At 53.8% G+C, this 22,512-nt stretch overlaps 4 protein-coding genes across 19 annotated transcripts in view; 3 read left to right on the top strand and 1 right to left on the bottom strand.

Moving 5' to 3' along the window:
- The window catches only part of GLYR1 (glyoxylate reductase 1 homolog), a 44,111-nt gene extending 35,895 nt beyond the window's left edge, over window positions 1–8,216 (top strand). The window contains exons 16-17 of one of the 4 annotated variants that reach the window (XR_001818371.1): window positions 6,116–6,893; window positions 7,272–8,216. Coding sequence is in view for 2 of the 4 variants with exons in the window: in XM_017506017.1 (XP_017361506.1) it covers window positions 6,116–6,190 (75 nt within the window). In the remaining 2 variants the exon portion in view is untranslated. Of the gene's footprint in view, window positions 1–6,115 lie in introns of all 4 variants that reach the window. The other 3 variants (XR_001818372.2, XM_017506017.1, XM_017506019.2) reach the window with 3 other exon arrangements.
- Window positions 8,217–8,735: 519 nt separating this feature from the next.
- ROGDI (rogdi atypical leucine zipper) lies at window positions 8,736–14,756 on the top strand. Its single transcript, XM_017506035.2, has 11 exons — window positions 8,736–8,866; window positions 8,940–9,011; window positions 9,764–9,846; window positions 10,045–10,099; window positions 11,115–11,195; window positions 11,899–11,994; window positions 13,021–13,119; window positions 13,473–13,586; window positions 13,669–13,718; window positions 13,819–13,945; window positions 14,230–14,756. The coding sequence occupies exons 1-11, from the start codon at window positions 8,822–8,824 to the stop codon at window positions 14,269–14,271; spliced, it is 864 nt and encodes a 287-aa protein (XP_017361524.1). The 5' UTR covers window positions 8,736–8,821; the 3' UTR covers window positions 14,272–14,756.
- A 383-nt stretch (window positions 14,757–15,139) lies between these two features.
- SMIM22 (small integral membrane protein 22) lies at window positions 15,140–16,107 on the bottom strand. 5 transcript variants are annotated; one of them, XM_017506041.2, is made up of 4 exons: window positions 16,029–16,107; window positions 15,621–15,764; window positions 15,437–15,531; window positions 15,140–15,231 (listed from the first exon to the last, which is right to left on the bottom strand). In XM_017506041.2, the coding sequence occupies exons 2-4, from the start codon at window positions 15,742–15,744 to the stop codon at window positions 15,190–15,192; spliced, it is 261 nt and encodes an 86-aa protein (XP_017361530.1). In that variant the 5' UTR covers window positions 15,745–15,764; window positions 16,029–16,107; the 3' UTR covers window positions 15,140–15,189. The 5 variants fall into 5 exon arrangements, with proteins under 5 accessions (XP_017361530.1, XP_017361527.1, XP_017361528.1 ...); XM_017506038.2 differs by having other exon boundaries at window positions 15,422–15,531; window positions 16,029–16,102; XM_017506039.1 differs by having other exon boundaries at window positions 15,422–15,531; window positions 15,621–15,769; window positions 16,029–16,094.
- SEPTIN12 (septin 12) overlaps window positions 16,095–22,512 on the top strand; it is a 19,868-nt gene continuing 13,450 nt past the window's right edge. For 2 of the 9 annotated variants that reach the window (XM_017506034.2, XM_017506031.2), the window contains exons 1-5: window positions 16,184–16,356; window positions 19,535–19,589; window positions 20,201–20,388; window positions 22,041–22,166; window positions 22,253–22,334. In XM_017506034.2, the coding sequence (XP_017361523.2) occupies window positions 16,332–16,356; window positions 19,535–19,589; window positions 20,201–20,388; window positions 22,041–22,166; window positions 22,253–22,334 (476 nt within the window). In that variant the 5' untranslated portion in view covers window positions 16,184–16,331. Of the gene's footprint in view, window positions 16,357–19,534; window positions 19,590–19,861; window positions 19,956–20,200; window positions 20,389–22,040; window positions 22,167–22,252; window positions 22,335–22,512 lie in introns of those variants that run through there. The other 7 variants (XM_017506027.2, XM_037730458.1, XM_017506029.2 and 4 more) reach the window with 7 other exon arrangements.

Here is a 22,512-nt window from a genome sequence, read left to right as displayed (position 1 = left end):
GAGGCGGGTGGATCTCTTGAGGTCAGGAGTTCAAGACTAGCCTGGCCAACTTGGCAAAATCCCATCTCTACTAAAAATAGAAAAATTAGCCAGGCGTGGTGGCGGTTGCCTGTAATCCCACTTACTCGGGAGGCCAAGGCATGAGAATCACTTGCACCCAGGAAGCGGAAGTTGCAATGAGCTGAGATCCAGCATTTCACTCCAGCCTGGGCAACAGAGTGAGACTCCATCTCAAAAAATAATAAAAAACTAAATAAATAAAAGTACAAAAATTAGCCAGGCATGGTGGCGGCAGTTGCCTGTAATCCCAACTACTCAGGAGGCTGAGGTCAAAGAATCTCTTGAACCCAGGAGGGGTATGTTGCAGTGAGCCAAGATTGCACCACTGCACTCCAGCCTAGGGGACAGCAAGACTCCATCAAAAAAAAAAAAAAATCTCCAACTATGATTGTGAAAGTGTTTGCTCCTCCCTTTATCTCTGTCCATTTTTGCTTAGTGTCTTTGAAGCTGTTGTTATTAGGCTCTCTTAGCCATTTATGATTGCCATATTTTCCTGATGAGTTTCCCCTTTTATTATGAAATGTCCCTCTTAATTTTGTTTTGAAATCTATTGTTTGGCATTAAAAGAGCTGCTATAGGCAGGGCGCGGTGGCTCACACCTGTAATTCCAGCACTTTGGGAGGTTGAGGCTGGTAGATCACAAGAAAAGGAGTTCAAGACCAGCCTGGCCAAGATGGTGAAATCCTGTCTCTACTAAAAATACAAAAAAGAAAAAAAGGCCAGGCATGGTGGCTCACACCTATAATCCAAGCACTTTGGAAGCCAAGGCGGGTGGATCACCTAAGGTCGGGAGTTCAAGGCCAGCCTGACCAACATGGTGAAACCCCATCTTAAAAAAAAAAAAAGAAAGAAAGAAAAAAGAAAAATACAAAAAATCAGTCGGACGTGGTGGTGCACACCTGTAATCCCAGCTACTCGGGAGGGTGAGGCAGAGAATTGCTTGAACCGGGAGCTGGAGGTTGCAGTGAGCCGAGATCGGGTTCTCAGAAAACTGAGAAAACTGCAGTTACAGCTTTCTCAGGCTTATTGTTTTCATGGTGTGTATATTTTTCCATCCATTTCCTGTCTTATTTCTGACTACTTTTAAATTATATCTTTTGTAGACAGCATATAATTGGGCCTTGGATTTTTATCCATTTTGACAATATCTGCCTTTTAATTAGAATGTCTATTAGCATTTTTCAAGTGAGATTTTAAGGACTTACACATGCGCTTTTTTTATTTTTGAGACAGTCTTGTTCTGTTGCCCAGGTAGAGTGCAGTAGCTCAGTTATAGCCCACTGCAGCCTTGACCTCCTAGGCCCAAGCAGTCCTCCCACCTCGGCCTCCCGAGTGGCCAGGACTACAGGCATACACAACTGCACCCGGCTTCACACGCACTTTTGAAAGCTTTTTAGGGTAGAAGTTCTGCTTCCTTAGTTCACCTTGATAGACTTTTAATCTTAAAAAAAGAAATGAACAACAGTTGTCTTTACCATATGATTACAATAAAAATGATACTTTGTGGCCGGGCATGGTGGCTCACGCCTGTAACCCCAGCGCTTTGGGAAGCCGAGGCAGGAGGATCACGAGGTCAGGAGATCGAGACCATCCTGGCCAACATGGTGAAACCCAGTCTCTACTAAAAATAGAAAAAATTAGCCCGACATGGCGGTGCATGTCTGTAGTCCCAGCTACTCAGGAGGATGAGGCAGGGGAATTTCTTGAAACCAGAAAACGGAAGTAGCAGTAAGGCAGGATCATGCCACTGCACTCCAGCCTGGCGATAGCAAGGAGACTCCGTCTCAAAAAAAAAAAAATTGCACTTTGTAAAACATACATGTGAAACACATAGATTTATATTAGCAGCTGTATTTTTCAAGTACTATCAGCTGATACACTTTTTTTTTTTAACTTTATTTTATTTTGAGACGGAGTTTCACTCTTGTTGCCTAGGCTGGAGTACAGTGGTTCAATCTCGGTTCACTGCAATCTCTACCTCCCGGGTTCAAGCAATTCTGCCTCAGCCTTCTTAGTAGCTGGGATTATAGGCGCCTGCCACCATGCCCAGCTAATTTTTTGTATTTTTAGTAGAGACGGGGTTTCACCATGTTGGCCAGGCTGGTCTTGAATGCCTGACCTCAGGCATTGATCCACCTACCTCAGCCTCCCTAAGTGCTAGGATTTGCAGGCATAAGCCACTGCACCCGGCCAATATTGTGTTTGTTCTTTTGACACCTGGCTTTTCATAGTGTAATTCTCTGTTCCTGAATTCCTTGTTGTGTTGTTTTTTTGTTGTTGTTGTTTTTTTTGAGACGGAGTTTCGCTCTTGTTACCCAGGCTGGAGTGCAATGGCGCGATCTCGGCTCACCGCAACCTCCGCCTCCTGGGTTCAGGCAATTCTCCTGCCTCAGCCTCCTGAGTAGCTGGGATTACAGGCACGCGCCACCATGCCCAGCCAATTTTTTGTAGTTTTTAGTAGAGATGGGGTTTCACCGTGTTGACCAGGATGGTCTCGATCTCTTGACCTCGTGATCCACCCGCCTCGGCCTCCCAAAGTGCTGGGATTACAGGCGTGAGCCACCGCGCCCGGCGTCCTTGTTGTGTTTTGTTTTGTTTTGAGACAGAGTCTCATTCTGTTGCCCAGGCTGGAGTGCAGTGGCATGATCTCAGCTCACTGCAGTCTCCACCTCCTAGGTTCGGGCGATTCTCCTGCCTCAGTCTCCCAAGTAGCTAGGACCACAGGCATGCACCACTACACCCAGCTAATTTTTGTATTTTTAGTAGAGACAGGGTTTCACCATTTTGGCCAGGCTGGATACGAGCTCCTGGCCTCAAGTGATCCACCTGCCTTGGCCTCCCAAAGTGCTGGGATGACAGGTGTGAGCCACTGTGCACAGCCTGTTCCTAAATTCTGTCTGTCTCGTCCTTGTATGTTTCAACATTTCAGAGTACTTACTTCATTACTCTTTCAGATTATGATACAATTTCAAGTCTCTCCTGTTCATCCTACCTGTGAATTCTCTCTGGACAGTAGAATTCCTCATGTATTTCATGAGCCTTTATTGATGAAAGCTCATCTCTGACTCTAGTTACTTCCCAAGGGTTCCATGTGGCTTGGACTGGGAAAACTTCTCTTCGAAGTGGCTTCCAAGTTGCCTTCACCTTGACTGCAAGATTCGTTGGTTTGGAAGCAGAGTTTTTAGATTAATTTTTCAGTGCACCTCGGTGCTTTCAGGCCTTATGGATGGTATGAACTTAGGCTCTGTAAGCTGTTAGAGGAGTTAAGTGGTCAGGTTCCTAAGGTTAACTGGTACATTGACCTTTAGTAGTTGTGTTGATACATGGTTTAATTTGGTGCTACCGCTTTATCATTTAATTTCTGTTTGTTGCCTTTGTCTTTTGTTTGTTCCTCCTTGCTTGCCTTTTTAGAATTCCAGTTTCATTTATCTGTCGGGTTTTTGAGATGGAGTCTTGCTGCATCACACAGGCTGGAGTGCAGTGGCATGATCTTGACTGACTGCAGCCTCTGCCTCAGTTTCAAGTAATTCTCCTGCCTCAGCCTCCCGAGTAGGTAGGATTACAGGCACCTACCACCACATCTGGCTAGTATTTATCTTTTTAGTAGAGATGGGGTTTCACCATATTGGCCAGACTGCTCTTGAACTCATGACCTCGTGATCTGCCCACCTTGGCCTCCCAAAATGCTGGGATTACAGGCATGAGCCACCACACCTGGCCTATTGGCTTTTTGACTTTGCCTCATTGCATTGTTTTTTTAGTGGTTACTTGACAAATTGCAATACACATGCTTAAGGCAGAGTTAATCTTGCCAGGCACGGGGGCTCACCACTTGTAATCCTAGCACTTTGGGAAGCCAGAGGATTGCTTGAGCCTAGGAGTTTGAGATCAGCCTGGGCAACCCTATCTGTACAAAAAGAAAAAAAAAATACAAAAATCAGTTTGGTGTGGTGACAAGCACCCTATTCCTAGCTGCCTCAGGAGGCTGAGGCAGGAGGATTGCTTGAGCCCAGGAGTTCAAGGCTGCAATGAGCCATAATCCTACTGCTACACTCCAGCCTGGGCAATACAGCAAGACCCTGTCTCATGACAAAAAAAGAGTTAATCTTATGCCATTTCTTGTTGAATGTAAGAACTTTGCAATCACATAGAAGCATTTATCTCCCCTCCCTCATCCTTTAAGGCAGGTTTTCTCAACCTCAGCACTGCTTACATTCTGTGTGTGGGGCTATCACGAGCACTGCAGGAATTTGGGCAGCCTTCTGGGCCCCCACCCACCAGACGCCAGTGACGTAGCTCCTTCTAGGGTGACAGAACATTTCTCCAGGCATGACCAGATGTCCGTTGGGGGCAGAAGCACCACAGGTGTGAGAACCCCCACTCTGAGGTGCAGATCTCCTGGTGTTTCATCTGCCTTTGTTTTAAACCCACCAGGCAACATTGTGATTTTTCACTTTAAGCAGTCATATGTATTTTAAAGAAATTAAGTAAGGCCGGGTGCAGTGGCTTATGCCTATAATCCTAGCACTTTGGGAGGCCAGAGTGGTTGGGTTGCTTGAGGTCATGTCATACGCCTGTAGTCCCAGCTAGTCAGGAAGGCTGAGGCACAAGAATCTCTTGAACTTGGGAGGCGGAGGTCGCAATGAGCCAAGATCGCACCACTGCACTCCAGCCTGGTGGACAGAGCTAGACTCCATCTCAAAAGAAATTAAAAGAAAAAAAAATTATACTTTTCTTTAGATTTACTGTTCCTAGTGGTCTCTATCCCTCCCTAAAGAAGAGTTTCTCTCTGGTGTTACTTCCTTTCCACTGAAAAAACTTTCTTTGGAATTTCCTATAATCTAGGTCTGCCCAGTGACAGTTTCTTTTACCTGCAAATGTCTTTATTCAGTTGTAACTGTCAACTGTGAGCCGACAGTTACATCTGAGTTGTAGGGACCTCAGTTATGGTGGCTCTCACAGGACTACTTAATTTAAAAAAATAAAAAAAAAACTACAGCTAGTTATGTGGGAGGGACCCGTGTGTCCAGCCGTATTGCTTGTGGAGCAATGGCTTTTTAGTTCTTTTCAAGCGTTTTCATATTCCACTAGTATCTCTGGGGCAGGTGCTGATTGCCAGACACTGTTCTGGACTCTGAGGACATGTTGGTGTGCTGCTCCCTCTGTCCCTCCCAGGGGCACTTAAATTTAACTGGAAGGAGGTACAAAATTAGAACATAAGCAGTTAAAAAGGTAAGAATTTCAGAGTATAAGAAATACAAGTAAAGACAGAGACGACTGGGTGAAGTGGTAGGTGCAGCTGCCGCTCTAGTTGGAGTGGTCGGCAAAGGCCTTTGAGCTGACTAAGACGGAACCGGTGATCATTGAGTGAGGGAAAAGCATTCCATGCAGAAGGAAGAGTAAGGACAACAGCCCAGAGGATAACATGGAAAGGCTTTGGAGGGTCATCTACATGAAGGGACATTATTAAATTACTAATAATACTGAATGCTTTTTGTTGTTGTCGTTTGTTTTTTGAGATGGAGTCTCACTCTGTTGCCCAGGCTGGAGTGTGATGGCATCATCTCAACTCACTGCAGCCTCCGCCTGCTGGGTTCAAGCAGTTCTCCTGCCTCAGCTTCCCGAATTACTGGGATTACAGGCACGCGCCACCACACCCGACTAATTTTTGTATTTTTAGTTGAAATGGGGTTTCACCATGTTGGCCAGGCTGGTCTCAAACTCCTGACCTCAGGTGATCCGCCCGCCTCAGCCTCTGGGATTACAGGCGTGAACCGCCGCACCTGACCAGTGCTGAATGCTTTATATCCCATGGTACGTTTCATTCCCACAAGAACCAGCGGGTACTGTTCCCTCTCCCAGAGCAAGAAGCCCAGTGGCCAAGGCCCAGAGAAATGGCGGTGCTTCATGCAAGGTCAAAACAGGATTCATACCCAGACAGCCTGGGCTCCAGAACTTCGTGCTAGCCACATCCAGCATTGCCTCCAGGAATCAGGTCTAGGTCTTACAGGCTCCTCTAGGGCCAGAGAGACTGAGCCATCTTTTTTTTTTTCAGGTATACAAAAGAGCCAAGGCGCTGGACCAGTCCGACAACGATATGTCCGCCGTGTACCGAGCCTACATACACTAAGCCGTCAACACCCCACGCCCAGCCCTCCAGTTCCCCCTGACCGCCTCTTCCTCACATGGGGTTGGGGTCCTGGGACTTCATTCTGGACCAGCCCGCCTGTCTCCATTTCCTTTTATACAGACTTTAAGACTTGCCATCAGCACAGCACACAGCAGCACCCTTCCCATGAGGCCAGTGGGGAGGGGACGAGTGTCAGCAGGATTGGCTTGTGGGAATGCTCTTGAGCTGGGCACTGGCCCCCAGACAAGGTGGCTGTGTGTTCACACACACACGCACACACACATACACACACAGGCTCTCACCCCAGGATAGACGCTGCCCAGAAACTGCTGCCTGGCTTTTTTTCTTCCAAGCTTGTCTTATCTCAAACCCCTTCCAGTCAACGAACTAGAATCAGCAACAAGATTTGGAAGCCTTCCCATAGCTTCCCCCAGAGCGAAGAGGCTGTAGGTGTGTCCACGTCCCCCACTGGATCCCCTGCAGGAAGAGGCCTTGGGCCCAGATGAGCCAGCACAGACTCCAGACGGAGGGTCCCATGAGGCCCCCCAACCTCAGGTGATGATCTGAGAAAGATGTTCACGTCTAAGCGTCCAGTGTGCCCCCAGCGCTCCATAGACGCCTTTGTGAACTGAAAAGAGACTGGCAGAGTCAAGAAGATGGGGCCCTGGCTTTCCAGGGAGTGCAGCAAGCAGCCGGCCTGCAGGTGAGCACGGAGGCCCGGCCCTCACCGCCTCGAAGCAACGCCCCAAACACCACTGTCACAGAGGGCGTTTGCTCCTCTCTGGGCTGTTCTAGTATTTGGATTTGCATTCCAGCCCTTGGGAGGGGGTCCTCAGGGCCACTAGTGAGGAGCCAAGAGGAGTGGGGGTTGGGGGCGCTCCTTCCTGTTTCCGTTAGGCCACATACTTCACCTGGCTCTGAAGAGCCGATCTGACCTTGGTCCCCTCCCAGTGGTCCCCCCTTCTCCAGTCTGCCCTGCCAAGTCCCCTGCATGCCCACTGCTCTCTGTCCTCCCTCTTCCCCATCTTCCTCCTGTGGAGACAGTATTTCTTTCTGTCTGTCTGTCCCTTCTTTGGCCCAGACCCAGCCTGACCAACGATGAGCATTTCTTAGGCTCAGCTCTTGATACGGAAACAAGTGTCTTCACTCCAGCCAGCGTCATGGTCTTCGGTGCTTCCCGGGCCCGGGGTCTATCGGGAGGGAAGAGAACTGGGCCTGACCTACCTGAACTGACTGACCCTCTGAGGTGGGTCTGGGACTTCCTTGAGGCCCTACCTTGGATAGGGGACCAGAGGGGGTTTGGGATGTTGCAAAAAAACAAGGAGAAGTCACTCAAAGGATGTCAGTTTTTTAACCCTCTGCATGGGTTGGATTTTCTAAAATCATAATTTGCAGAAGGAACGCTAGCATTTATGGTGGAAAATATAATTATATATAAGGCGGCCAGACTGGGGCGGCGTCCCTCCCCCCTCACGGATTTGGCCCCTTTTCACAGATTAAAACCTGGGTTGGAGGATTGCAGAAGAGGAGTGGGGGAGGGCAGGGAAGACGCCTGTTGGGTTTTTAGCACAGTTCATTTCACTGGGATTTTGAAGCATTTCTGTCTGAACACAAAGCCTGTTCTAGTCCTGGCGGGACACACTGGGGGTGGGGGTGGGGGAAGAGGCGGTAATGAAACTGGTTAGTCAATGTTGTCTTAATATTGTTGACAATTCTGTAAAGTTCCTTTTTATGAATATTTCTGTTTAAGCTATTTCACCTTTGTTTTGAAATCCTTCCCTTTTAAGGAGAAAATGTGACACTTGTGAAAAAGCTTGTAAGAAAGCCCCTCCCTTTTTTCTTTAAACCTTTAAATGACAAATCTAGGTAATTAAGGTTGTGAATTTTTATTTTTGCTTTGTTTTTAATGAACATTTGTCTTTCGGAATAGGATTGTGTGATAATGTTTAAATGGCAAAAACAAAACATGATTTTGTGCAATTAACAAAGCTACTGCAAGAAAAATAAAACATTTCTTGGTAACACAGCTGTGCTGCGGGGGTCCTGCATTCCTCGCCCTCGGCGAGATGGATGGGAGGGGAGGGCCCGCGGGCCGGTTGGAGGGCAGCGGTGGGACAAGGGTGGGCTTTCGGGACCTCAGCCTCCGAGGGAGACTGACCTGCGAGTGGCGACGAGGTCCGCAGCGGGACGGGAACAGCGACCTACTGAGCCAAGTGGGCCAATAGGGAGGCTAGGCAGGGACAGACTGCCCTGCAGGCCAATCAGCGCGGGTGAAGCAGAGCAACCCCTCCCCCCCATCAGGTGGGGACCCGGGCCAGAGGCCCCAGCCCTCCGCCCCTGAGTGGTCGTCCCTACGGCGCCGCAGGCTGGTGCGGGCAGCGCCCCTAGGCCGTCCGGAGCGAGCCAGACTCGCTCAGCAGCCAACCTTGTTCCTGAGCGCCCGCAGGTCTCGTGATCCGAGGCGGCCGGAAGGCGCCGGCCAATCGCGAGCACGGAGCCTGTCCAGGGGCGGGGCCGGCGCCCGCTCAGCCAATTGGGGCGGAGGCGGAGTCGGACGCTGGGGGCGGACGCGAATACTGGAGGACCCTAGCAGCGGCCCGTGGGGACGGCGCTCGGCTGCGGCCTCCGGCCATGGCCACCGTAATGGCAGCGACGGCGGCGGAGCGGGCGGTGCTGGTGAGGCGCGCGGGCTGGCGGGCGGGCTGTCAGGGCGGCGGGGCCGGGCGTGACCGCCGTGGCTGTTGCGCAGGAGGAGGAGTTCCGCTGGCTGCTGCACGACGAGGTGCACGCGGTGCTGAGGCAGCTGCAGGACATCCTCAAGGTAACGGTCCGCGTCCTGGCCCGCCGGGCGTGGCGGCCCGCCCTCATCTCCCTGGCTCCTCGGGCGCCCGGAGGTTGCGTCCTGAGCGCCTACTGCGTGCGGCCGCTGCCGCTTTTCGGCAAGCCCCCGCCTCCGGGAACTCGAGCCGACCTCGTTACACAAGCACCTCGGTGCGGGCAGGGGCGCGTCCTGGCGGGGGGATGAGCAAGGGCCGCCTTGAGAGCAGCGGCATCCAATCTGGGAGTCGACGAATTCTGCCTCTGCCCGGCAGTGGGACCTCAGCCAAGTCACTCAACCTCTCTGGGTCTCCCTTTTCTCATTTGCAAAAATAGAGATGACAGTACCCGCTTCGCGGGGCTGTGGTGTAGATAAATGAGCCAGGCAGCTCACAGAAGTAACCGGCGCAGTGCTTGCTGAGGCTCAGGACCGCGGGTTACCATGACTACTGCCTTGTTCCCCGACTCTGTGCCTCTCCTCCTCAGCCAAGCTCTGAGGCTGCCCCTGTGTGTCCTGTAGTCCCCGAGGTGGGCACACAGGAGGTGTTCAGGGAATGTGGGATAAGCAGAGATCGGGCTCATGACGAGGTGCCCTGGAGGCTTGGGCAGGGTCTTCCCACCCCAGCTGAACCCAGGTGAGACTAGGCCACCTTGTTCCTTATCCCCCTGACTTGGAGGGAGGGGGACTTCTAGAAGAAGCACTGGGCCGGGCCTGGGTGAGCACTACCAGCTCCCCTCTTCCCCTCTGTCCCGCAGGAGGCCTCTCTGCGCTTCACTCTGCCAAGCTCAGGCACTGAGGGGCCCGCCAAGCAAGAGAACTTCATCCTAGGCAGCTGTGGGTGAGCCTGGGCTGGGCAGAAACCAGGGAAATGGTCTCCTTGGGCTGGGAGACTCCTTGGGTGTAGGAGGCATGGCCACAGCCCTGTCCTGCGGACCAGTTGGGTGTGCGGTGGGACAGGAGGGGCCAGCCAGCCGGGAAGGTGGGCTGGGTGGTGGGGGTGTGGACGCAGGTACTGCTCTGACGCCACATGTTACAGCACAGACCAGGTGAAAGGCGTGCTGACTCTGCAGGGGGATGCCCTCAGCCAGGCGGTGAGTCCCCCGGCCCTGTCCCCTCCCATCCCGCCAGCGGGGAAGAGCATGGGGGCTCCCACTTTCTATGCAAGCTCTGGGACTCTGGGTGGGACCCTTGGTCTCTCTGGCCTCAGTTTTCTCCTTTGGAAAACGACAGCAACCCCCACACCTCCTCCAGGGATCAGCGTGCACATTCAGTAAGAGGTTCAGGAGGGGAGTTCTTCCCACACAGCCTGGTCTGACATCTGGACCCAGTGAAGCATGGGCATTGGCAGATTAGGCTGGCCACACCTCATATTTGAATCAGCCAACGCCTGAGCTCTGGTCTGCACCCAACCCTGTGCCAGGCAGCAAGGCGCAGGGGGGGCCCCCCTCCTAGGCTCCATCTGTTGGCCTTTGTAGACACTAGACGCACTCCATTCACACCAGGCCTGACAGAGGCTGCCTTCTGCTTTCCCCTTTCCCCTTCCCCTATCTCCACCTCTTTCCATTTCACGTTTTTTTTTTGTTGTTGTTGTTTTTTTTTTTTGAGATGAAGTTTCACTCTTGCTGCCCAGGCTGGAGTGCAATGGCAAAATCTCAGCTCACTGCAACCTCCTATGCCTCCCCAGTTCAAGCGATTCTCTTGCCTCAGCCACCCAAGTAGGTGGGATTACAGGCATGCTCTACCACGGTTGGTTATTTTTGTATTTTTCATAGAGACAGGGTTTCTCCATGTTGGTCAGGCTGATCTTTGAACTCCCAACCTCAGATGATCCGCCCACCTTTGCCTCCCAAAGTGCTGGGATTACAGGCGTGAGCCACATGCCCTGCTCCATTTCACTTCTTTGTGGCTCCTCTTGGGCCTGATTTCCTGTTTCCTGACCTCCCTGTTCACCCCCCAAATGGCCAAGGCATCCAGAGACCCTCTGCCCTACAGAGCAGCTGAGGCCTGAGCTGCCACACGCACCATTTCTGCCCCAGGCTCAAGGGCTCAGAGTGGCTGTGGCAGGAGGTATCCCCCTGCCCGGCTCATCCCACTCTTGCCTGTCAGGACGTGAACCTTAAGATGCCCCGGAACAACCAGCTGTTGCACTTCGCCTTCCGGGAGGACAAGCAGTGGAAGCTGCAGCAGGTGACCCCGCCTCTCCCTGGCCAGTGCTCAGCCACAAGGACAGGTGGCAGCAGGCCCGCCTTGGGGCCTCCCTAAAGAGGGATGGGCCCTGGGGATCTGCAGCCACAGCAAGTCTGGGAGGGTGTTTCCTAGCAGCACAGCCGGGGACAGGCGTTGCCTGAAGCGCTGGAGCGTGGGCCATGTGGGAAGGTGGAGAACTTGGCCTGAGGGCCACATCAGGACTGCGAATCCCCACAGCAGCTGGTGGGATGGGATGATTCAGAAGCCCTCTGAAAAGTTACTCCCTTGCCCAGAGCCTCTAGGGATTTGCCATGGCTCTGGGGACGAGGTCCGTGCTCCCTGGCAGCTCCTGTGCCATTGGGCCCTGCCTCTTTCCCCTGCCCCCTCCGCCCGACTGTCTCCATTTCAGGACCCTTGCCTCTGCCCACGTCATCCTATTTGCTTCCTTTTGCAACTCACACAGATTCTTGTCTTGGGCACTACTGTCTTGTCCATCCCTTAGAAAGTGAGCCACACTAGGGCAGAGACTGGGTCTGCCCCAGGTGATGCCAAGTACCCTTCCCCTGGCGCAGACATGGCCCTCTGGGGCACAGAGATGACAGTGTAGAGAATGTAATGACCTGGGGCAGATAGGCAGCACCCACCCTCCCTTCCTGACCACATGGAAGCTGGAGTGACCCCACTGAATGATCCTTGCTTCCAGATCCAGGATGCTAGAAACCATGTGAGCCAAGCCATTTACCTGCTCACCAGCAGGGATGAGAGCTACCAGTTCAAGACGGGCGCTGAGGTCCTCAAGGTGAGCTGCCCCCAGACCTGACTCCTGGAAAGCACTGGCCCCCTGGGCCTAGTCCCGTGTCCTTGATCCTGATTCAGACCCAGGTTCCAGTCCCAGGGCCTCCACTTCAAGCTGTGCAATCTCTAGGCACTTACTTGTCTACTCTGTGTCTCTATTTTCTACCTATGGGGTGGGGGGCCAGCTGGAGTGACTGTGATAATTCAGGTCATGGGGCCTCCAGTGAGCACTTAGCACACCCTGCTGCCACCAGCAGCAGTGAAAGCCTTCACATTAACCACGTGGCACGTGTGAAGAGCTGACCCAGGCGCCTGGCCTCATCCTTGAGCTCTGCCCCTGACGTGGTGTGTGTCCTCTGGTGGCTCACCTGCCCTCTCTGGACCTCTGGTTCATCATACTTGGAACCAGATAGACTGAGGACTGTTCGAGAACTATGACCACCCTGGGGTGGTGCAGCCCCCATGCCTCCAGTCAGCTCTTGTGTGTTTCCTGAGAGCCACATCGCCCCCAGTACCCATGGCCACAGCTGGATGGCATGGAAGCTGGGGCTCTGAGAAGTCTGCCCAGGCTCTGCTCTATGGCAAAGACAAAGTATGGGCTCCACGTGGTCCCACCATCCACCAGCTGTGACCCTGCCTCGCCACCCTGAAAACCTCAACCCAGCCATCCCATCACCTCCTCCAGGAAGCCCTCTCTGGCCTTTCACAGCCAAATTTTGTTGCCCGTACCCCTGTCTGCAAAGCCTGTGCCCCTGGGACTGACCTCCCAGGACCTTCCATTCCCCATTGATCCAGCGTCTGGCACCCCCATGCAGTGAATCAGCCCCATCCTGATGACATTAGTACAGACATCCTGCCCTCCCCCATGCCCAGCTGCAGTCCAGCTACCCGTCTTTAACAGGCCCCTGCTGCTGGGGTTCCGGCCCTGGGAACCATGGCGACTAGGCGGGAGTAGGAGCTACCTTATCTGCTGTTCCCTGATGCGTGGGCGCACAGGAGGAAGCAGAGCCAACCCCGCCCCTCCCCACAGCTGATGGACGCAGTGATGCTGCAGCTGACCAGAGCCCGAAACCGGCTCACCACCCCTGCCACCCTCACTCTGCCCGAGATCGCCGCCAGCGGCCTCACGGTCAGTGCCCCTGCTTGAGGAGAGGGTCCCTGCAGCGGGGCCCAGCTTGCCCACAGGATGGACACAGGGGGCCACCCCCCAGATAGTAGCTAGAATTCTATCTAGGCGGTTTTCTTGGATGGGGTTCTTGGCTTCCGTCCTTTGCCCCCAAAATATGTTAACCCTGTTTGGGTCTGTGCTTCCCAAATCTGGTGGCACAGGAAGGTACTTGGGGCACCTGGGAAAAGCCTGGAAGAACATCCCTGGGGTGGACACTGGGGTCCCCTGCAGACTCCATGACTGACCACAGAGCCCCACTCCACCCAGCCTGGGTTGGGGGCTTGGGAGGGCCTCATCCCACCTGCCTCCTGCAGCGGATGTTCGCCCCTGCCCTACCCTCCGACCTGCTGGTCAACGTCTACATCAACCTCAACAAGCTCTGCCTCACGGTGTACCAGCTGCACGCCCTGCAGCCCAACTCCACCAAGGTGAGGAGAGACCCCTGCCCTCCTGCTGCCCCCCATGCCCACACCCTGTGCGGCCTGACAGCTCTGGTGCTGTTCTGCCTAGAATTTCCGCCCCGCCGGAGGCGCAGTGCTGCACAGCCCAGGGGCCATGTTGTAAGTAGGCAAGGGAGGGAGGTCCAGGCACGGCCACCCAATCCCGCTGCACCTGGAGGGCTGGGCTCTGACTCAGGGACCCTCCTCTCACCGCCCACAGTGAGTGGGGCTCTCAGCGCCTGGAGGTGAGCCACGTGCACAAGGTGGAGTGTGTGGTCCCCTGGCTCAACGACGCCCTGGTCTACTTCACCGTCTCCCTGCAGCTCTGCCAGCAGCTCAAGGACAAGGTAGGGCCCTGGCGAGCACCTTCATTAGGGGAAGGGCTTCTAACGGTCCTTGGCACACCCTCAGAGCACCCGACCTTGGAGTCTGGTGTACCCCCACAGTGAGGAGGGGTTCTGAGGGCCCTGCCATACCCTAAGAGCACCCCAACATTGGGGTCTGGTGTACCCCCACAGCACCGCTAGGCAGCAGTGCCCAGTCCTGACCCATTGCCCTTGGGTGACCTTGACATCTCACTTGGACCACCCATGCCCTGCATCCAGCCACTCACCGAACCCTCCCCTTGCAGGTCTCTGTGTTCTCCAGCTACTGGAGCTACAGACCCTTCTGAGCACAGCGCCCAGGAGCCTGTCCTCAGGAAGATGACCCAAGTCCCTACTGAAACCCGCGCCAGCACCAGCCAACGCCAGGCTGCTGTTTATCTCCCATACCGCACCCCTCCCCCACCTAACACATTTGCACTGCTGGGAGCAGACACTGGAAGTGCCAGGAGGAAGGGAGGCTGGTCTGGTGGGGTGTTGGGGGAGGTCAGGAAGGTGGGGCTGAGAGGGTCCCATATTCCCAACCCCGCCTTCCTGGTCACTGTGGGAATCTTTGAACTCAGGGCAGGGCCAGGCCCAGGGCTCTCCTTCCTCTCCCCTTCACTGTCCCCTCCCCCTGGAGGGCATAGGTTAGGTGGTGGCACTGAGCTATGAGTCCCAGGGGACGGGCAGGAACAGTGCAGACAGAGCCACCCAGGAGCGAATGTAGCGCTGGTGCCTGTGTGTTCCACAGCCCCGACCCAGGATCCTCTAAGAAATAAAGATTATCAGACTCTAACTGGAGCCCCTGTCTGTCTGTCTGAGCAGGGACCCAGGCTGGGGGTCCCTGGTGGTCAGTGGCCTTCAGCTTCAGGAGCTGGCAGTCTCCCCTCTTCCCAGAGCCTGGCTTCCCTGCTCCCTATGCCAGGACTGGACACAGAACCCACCTTCGAGAGAAGACCCTCTAGCTGCCAAGAGACCCCAGCGTGGTGACAAGAGCTCCACCTGGGAGTTGGAGCCGCTGAGTCTGAGACCAGCTGCCTCCCAGCTAGGTGAGCCAGGATGACCTGGCACAGTTGTGCCAGCCGAAGGCTTGGAGGGGCCAGATGGGCACCTGAGTGGGGCAGCAAGTCCCATGTCACCCACCCAGATGGGCTGGAAGACACTGCAGACTCAGACTTTGGGCAGACAGAAGGCTTTGTTACTGCCAATGGGCAGGACACACAGGGTCAGGGTTCCAGGGCCAAGTTATCTACTCCCTTAGGTCTTTCCTGCAAGAGAAGCACAGAGGAACCCAGCAGGTTCGCTCCTTGTTCCCTAGGAGGGGCAAGCCCCCTTTCCACCACCTCCCCCATCCCCCTGCTCCACCCCTTCACCCCCCTCCACCCCTTCACCCCCCTCCTCCACCCCTATTACAGTTCCGTGCAGGTCCCCTAGCACCCAGAGGCCAGCAGGGCTCACCTTCCAGGGGCTCACCTTCCTGGGGCTTTCCCTGTGGGGCCTGGGGGAGCCGCAGCAGCTGCAGCAGCAGCAGTGGGCAATGACCAGCAGCAGCAGGAGCAGCACAGTGCCTGGGGACAGGACAGGTGTCTAGATGTAGCCCCCAACCTGGGACCTGGGCAGGGGTCTGGTGGGGCCCGGAGGCTGCAGCCACACTTACCCACGAAAGTGAGGAAGACAATGAAGGAAGCGGTGTCCCATGTGGACTGGAACAGCTGGTGGCTCTTTAGTCTCCCCAGGACTTCCTGAACTGTGGCCTCCACCTCCTCCGTGGACACAGACATCTTGGCGTCCACAGTGCCGCCTGCCCTGGCCCCCAGAGGCTGCATCAGAACCCTGGGCTTGGCTCAGTGGGGACCACATCCAGGTCTCCCAGAGCCCAGCGTCTGCCCACTCCTGGCCCAGCGCCAGCTTCCCTGCCACCTCCCACTCCCTTGGTCCTAGGCCCAGCCTCTCTCCTTGCCCAGCCCTGTGGTCCCTACCCCGACCCCAGCATGAACAACCTTCTCTCCAGCCACTGTCTCCTCCCTTTCCCACTGGCAGCTCAGCCCCCAGACCCCTCACCTACCTCCTAAAGCCTCCAACTGCCCCCAGCCAGGCAGGTCCTAGGTCCTGGGCTGCTTCCTGCTTCCGGCTCTACACCACCTGAGGCCTTGGCAACCAGCCCCGCCCTCCCCAGGCCAGGAGAGGCCGCCAAGCCCAGGGGAGAGGGCCCAGGCCTGTCTGGTGTACTTCCTGGCGCCCCACTGCTCGAGGCCTAGAGAGGGCACGGGCCTGTGGCTTCTTAAGTCCTGGGACTTCCTACCTTTCCCCAGTATCCCAGATATGCAGCTGGGAATACGTGGGTGCTTGGCCACTGCGGACTTTGTGAATGAAAGAGAGAAGGGAGGAAAGATGTGAGGGGAAGGGAGGGAGGGGGAAGGGGGAGAAAACCTGCCTGCATCCCACGACTCTAACAGCTAGGACAGCTGTGCCTGGCATCATATAGTTGCTCCTGGTATCCTCAGGTGTTGGTTCCAGGACATCCATGGGTACCAAAATCCACAGATGCTAAAGTCTCTGATATAAATTGATGCAGTACTCTGCATATTAACCTCTATACTTTAAATCAAAAGTCACTGGATTACTTATAATGACCAGGCATGGTGGCTCACGCCTATAATTCCACCAGTTTGAAAGGTCAAGGTATGCAGATTACTTAAGGTCAGGAGTTTGAGACCATCCTGGCTAACTTGGCAAAACCCCATTTCTACTAAAAATAAAAAAAATTGGTTGGGTGCAGTGGCTCACGCTTGTAATCCCAGCACTTTGGGAAGCCGAGGCGGGCAGATCATCTGAGGTCAGGAGTTCGAGACAAGCCTGGCCAACATGGTGAAACTTTGTCTCTACTAAAAATACAAAAATTAGCCCGGTGTGGTGATAGGCACCTGTAATCCCAGCTACTCAGGAGGCTGAGGCAGGAGAATCACTTGAACCAACGAGGCAGAGGCTGCAGTGAGCCAAGATCGTGCCCCTGCACTCCAGCCTGGGTGACAGAGCTAGACTCTGTCTCAAAAAAAATAAAAATACAAAAATTACCTGGGTGTGGTGGTACACACCTGTAATCCCTGCTACTCAGGAGGAAGGCTGAGGCAGGAGAATGGGTTGAATCCCAGAGGAGGAGGCTGCAGTGAGCCAAGATGGCGCCACTGCGCTCCCAGCCTGGGTGAGACAGAGCAAGATTCCATCTCGAAAAGAATATGTGTGTGTGTGTGTATGTATATATACTTAATATAATGTAAATGCTAGATGAATGGTTGTTACATTATTTAGGGAATAATTAAAAGGTCTGTACATGTCCAGTAGAGATATGATTTTTTCCCAAATATTTTCTGTCTGTGGTTGGCTGAATCCACAGATCTGGAACCTGCGGATGCAGAAGGCTGGCTGTGCTAGGAGTCTTCGCCGTCCTTATTTTCTCTATTTTAATCCTTGAAAATATCAGCTAATGTAAGGCTCTGCCCCTAGCACTGTACTGTGTCACCTAGCTTATTTCTCATGGCAATCCTAAAGTGGGTATCACTGCTTTTCCCATTTTACAGATGAGGAAACAGACCTAGAGAAGTTAAGCAGTTAACCCGTCGCACACCTAATGTGTTCATTTCCCCATGCTGCCATAACGTTACCACAAACTCTGTGGCTTCAAACAGCACAAACTTATTACCCTACAGTTCTGAGGGTCAGAGTCTATAATGGGTCAGCCAGGTTGGGTTCATCCTCAATGTTCTAGGGCAGAGTCCATCCCTGGCCTTCTCCAACTTCTAGAGGCTGACAGCATTCCTTGGCCCACAGTCTCCCATCCCTCTAACCCTCCAACCTCTGCTTCCAGGCTCACTTCTCCTCTGACTCTAATTCCCCTCCCTCCCTTTTTTTTGTTTTTTGTTTTAGACGGAGTTTTGGTCTTCCCAGACTGAGTGCAATGTGCAATGTCGGTTCACTAGAGTCTCCACCTGACAGGTTCAAGCAATTCTCCTGCCTCAACTTCTGGAGTAGCTGGGATTACAGGCTCCCACCACTATGCCCAGCTATTTTTTTGTACTTTTAGTAGAGATGGAGTTTCACCATGTTGGCCAGGCTGGTCTCGAATTCTTGACCTCAGGTAATCCACCTGCATTGGCCTCCCATAGTGTTGGGATTACTGGTGTGGGTCACCATGCCTGACCCTTTTTTTTTTTTTTTTTTAAGGTAGAGTCTCACTGTTGCCCAGGCTAGAGTGCAATGGCGCAATCTCAGATTAGCCAGTCATGGTGGCACATGTCTGTAATCCCAGCTATTCGGGAGGCTGAAGCAGGAGAATCACTTGAACCTGGAGGCAGGGGTTGCAGTGAGCCATAATGGTGCCACTGCACTCAGCCTGGGCAACAGAGCCAGTCTCTACCTCAAAGAAAGAAAAACCACACACACAGTGTTACCTTAAGACCCAGCAATTCTGCTTATAGGTGAACTGGGGAAATTTCCCATGATTACTGAAAAAGGGCACTCAGGCCAGGCGCAGTGGCTCACGCCTGTAATCCTAGCACTTTGGGAGACCAAGGTGGGTGGATCACCCGAGGTCAAGAGTTCAAGACCAGCCTGGCCAACATGGTGAAACCCTGTCTCTACTAAAAATAAAAAAAAAATTAGCCGGGCATGGTGGCGTGGGCCTGTAGTCCTAGCTACTCGGGAGGCTGAGGCAGGATAATCACTTGAACCCGGGAGGCGGGGGTTGTAGTGAGCCGAGATCGCACCACTGCACTCCAGCCTGGGCGACAGAGCAAGACTCCATCTCAAAAAAAAAATAAAATTAGCCAGGCATGGTGTTGCACACCTGTAATCCAGCTACTTCAGAGGCTGAGGCAGGAGAATCGCTTGAACCTGGGAGGCAGAGGTTTCAGTGAGCCAAGATCGTGCCACTGCACTTCAGTCTGGGCAACAGAGCAAGACTCTGTCTACAAAACAAAACAAAACAAAACAAAACAAAAGCTTATCAGAGAGACGATAAGGGAGCAGTGAGGACCAAGGCAGTCTGGAAAGCACATGGCCCATTTAAAGAGGGCATCTCAAGTCAGCGCGATAATCTATAAGATACACTGGAAATCTAGATATTTCTGTAAACAAGAAAAGAGGCAGTAGTAAACAAGTTATCTTTGTGCTTCTAGAACGATGCCATGTGCAGAGTCAGGACTTGGTAAATATTTGTAAAGCAATCTCATAATGTTTTTGACACTGGCAACTTAAAACACATGGCACCAAGGATGGACACGGATGTCCCGCTAGCCAGCTGTGGGGTCCAGGTTTGCTCGTCCCAGCAGAGGGGTTGAGGGCGTGAGCTTGGAGGTGGAAGCCCAGCTGATGTGGGGGCCTCAGGCTCCTGGTTCTACGTGGGGTGGGGATCGTTGCTTTATTAGGCTAGGGTCATTAGAAGGATTAGAGGGGTAAGAGTTCCTACTCCTGCTGCAGAGAAGCCCCCAGGTGGGGGGGTCAGGAAGTGGGGGATGGAGCTCAAGATTCTTCGGTTAACTGTCACCCTCTCACCTCCCCCCTCACACACACCAGGCCCTTCCAGGACAAGGCAGCTCCTCAAAGCTCCACCAGGACCCACGTGCACCAGGTACCACACCACGCCGCTTCTCTCTTCCTGCCAGGAGGGCTCCCGCTCCGCTCCTTCCCAGCCATCTTCCCTGCCCGGCCTTGGTCTATCCCTCTCTCTCTGTATCTCTGTCACCTTCACGCCTGTGCCATCTTGCTCGCTCTCCACCTCTATCAACTCTGCTGTGTGTCTCCCTGGGGAAAGTAGGGGCGCCTCATCCTGAGCCCCCTGCCTTGTTCCCTGCTGGGACGGGAGCTACTTCATCCCACACACACTCCCTGTGACCCCTCCAGGATTCCAGCTGTCTGCAGACACCATTCCTGGACTCTGCCCAGCCCACCAGGCTTTGCTGGGGAAAGTGACCTGAGAGAATCACCTGGGCTGTAGGTAGGGACAGGGCAGACCGCTGGGGCTGGAGCCTCTCTGGATGGGGATGGAGGCACCCTGGAGAAACGGCTCCCCACATGCCCCTCACCACGCCCCTGGGACTATGGGCACTTAGGATACACCGGAGGCATGATGTGTGGAGGGGGTTGGCCAGCAGCCAAGCTCAAATTGGGGTTCAGATCTGAGGTTAGTGTGGGCTCCTCTGAGCCCCAGCGACCCCCTTCTCCCCACCCACCTGGTGACAGGCATCTGGAACCCTCGGCCCCCATGGACCCCCTGAGGCGCTCCCCCTCTCCCTGCTCATCCTCGAGGCCCTCCAGCCCCAGCACCCCACCCTGCGAGATGCTTGGTCCCGTGGGCATCGAGGCTGTGCTGGACCAGCTGAAGATCAAGGCTATGAAGATGGGCTTTGAGTTTAACATCATGGTGGTAGGTGAGTGAGAGGCGGGGCCCACCATGGGACAGAGCCACAGTGCTACCCTGCAGGCCTGGGCCTGTGGCCTCACCTTTGGCAGACTGTTGTCCCTCCCTGACTGTTAAGTGGGCCTAATAATGGCACCTCACAGGGATGTTGCCATTGAAAATTTGAGAAATGCTGAGTCATTAAAAGACAAAAATCTGCCTGAAGCGGTGGCTCATAATTATAAGCCAGGGCTTGGGGAGGCTGAGGCTGGTGAATCACTTGAGCTCAGGAGTTCGAGACTAGCTTGGGCAACAAGGCAGAATCCTGTGTCTACAAAAAGTACAAAAACGAGGACGGACATGGTGGCTCACGCCTGTAATTCCAGCACTTTGAAAGGTTGAGGCAGGGCTGGGCGCAGTGGCTCACTCCTGTAATCCCAGCACATTTGGAGGCCAGGAGGAGCAGCCTGGCCAACATGGTGAAACCCTGTCTCTACTAAAAATACAATTAGCTTGGCCGGGCAAGGTGGCTCATGCCTGTAATCCCAGCACTTTGGGAGGCTGAGGCAGGAAGATCACGAGGTCAGGAGATCAAGACCATCCTGGCTAACAAGGTGAAACCCCATCCCTACTAAAAATACAAAAAATTAGCACATGCCTGTAATTGCAGCTACTCGGGAGGCTGAGGCAGAGAATCGCTTGAATCCCAGGAGGCGGAGGTTGCAGTGAGCCGAGATCATGCCACCACACTCCAGCCTGGCAACAGAGCAAGACTCTGTCTCAAAAAAAAAAAAATAAATACAATTAGATGGGCGTGGTGGCCGGCGCCTCTAGTCCCAGCTACTCAGGAGGCTGAGGCAGGAGAATGGATTGAACTCAGGAGGCAGAGGTTGTAGTGAGCCAAGATCAGGCCAGTGCACTCCAGCCTGGGCAACAGAGCGAGACTTCAAAAAAAGAAAGAAAGAAAGGCCAAGACGGGAGGATCACTTGAGGTCAGGAGTTCAAAACCAGCCTGGCCAACACGTTAAAACCTCGTCTCTACTAAAAATACAAAATTAAGCCAGACGTGGCGGCAGGTACCTGTAATCCTAGCTACCTAGAAGGCTAAGGCAGGAGAATTGCTGGAACCTGGGTAGCAGAGGTTGCAGTGAGGTTGCTGGATTGCTCCACTGTACTCTAGTCTGGGCAACAGAGCAAGACTGAAGCAGAAGGATCCCTGAGGCCAGGAGTTCATGACCAGCCTAGGCAACACAGCAAGACCCATCTCTACAAAAAACTTTTTAAAATTCGCTAAGGATGGTGGTGTGCACCTGTAGTTCCAGCTACTTGCAGGGCTGTGGTGGGAGGATCATCTGAATCTGAAGTCAGAGGTTGCCGTGAGCTGAGATCACTTCAGCCTGGGTGAGAGTGAGACCCTGCCTTAAAAAAAAAAAAAAAAAAAAAGTATAAAAATTAGCCGAGCTCAGTGGCGTGCGCCTGCAGTCCCAGCTACTTGGGAGGCTGAGGTGGGAGGATGAGTAGAGCCTGGGAAGGTTAGGGCTGCCATGAACTGTGATTGCATCACTGCACTCCAGCCTGGGTGACAGACTGAGACCCTGTCTCCAAAAATAAAAAAGTAAAGAGTTAGAGAAAAACTGCCTAAAATGCCCACCCTAACTGCTGTCATGTGGTCGCCACTCCCAGGGCAGAGCGGGCTGGGCAAGTCCACCATGGTGAACACGCTGTTCAAGTCCAAAGTGTGGAAGTCAAACCCGCCAGGCTTGGGGGTGCCCACACCCCAGACGCTGCAGCTGCATTCAGTGACCCATGGTGAGTGAGCCCCTGCCCACACCCCACCCCACCCTACCTGCTCCCATCCCGGTCCAGCCTCTCCCAACTCCGCGCTCCCTCCACAGTCATTGAGGAGAAGGGTGTGAAGCTGAAGCTGACAGTGACCGACACGCCTGGCTTCGGGGACCAAATCAACAATGACAAGTGGTGGGTTCTTGAGGTTGGGGCTGAAGTCATGGCTGTCCCCTCCTGTCCCTGTCCCTGCCCCTCCAACCTTTGGGAAACACCCCAGACCTGGAACAGCCAGGCCCCATGTGCTCTTTTTTTTTTTTTGAGATTGAGTCTCCTTCTATTGCCTAGGCTGCAGTGAACAATCTCGGCTCAC

This window comes from Cebus imitator, unplaced genomic scaffold (assembly GCF_001604975.1).
Source record: "Cebus imitator isolate Cc_AM_T3 unplaced genomic scaffold, Cebus_imitator-1.0 Scaffold346, whole genome shotgun sequence".
NCBI lineage: Eukaryota > Metazoa > Chordata > Mammalia > Primates > Cebidae > Cebus > Cebus imitator.
The sequence above is the reverse complement of the archived record's forward strand: the minus strand, read 5'-3'. Positions and strand labels throughout refer to the sequence as shown.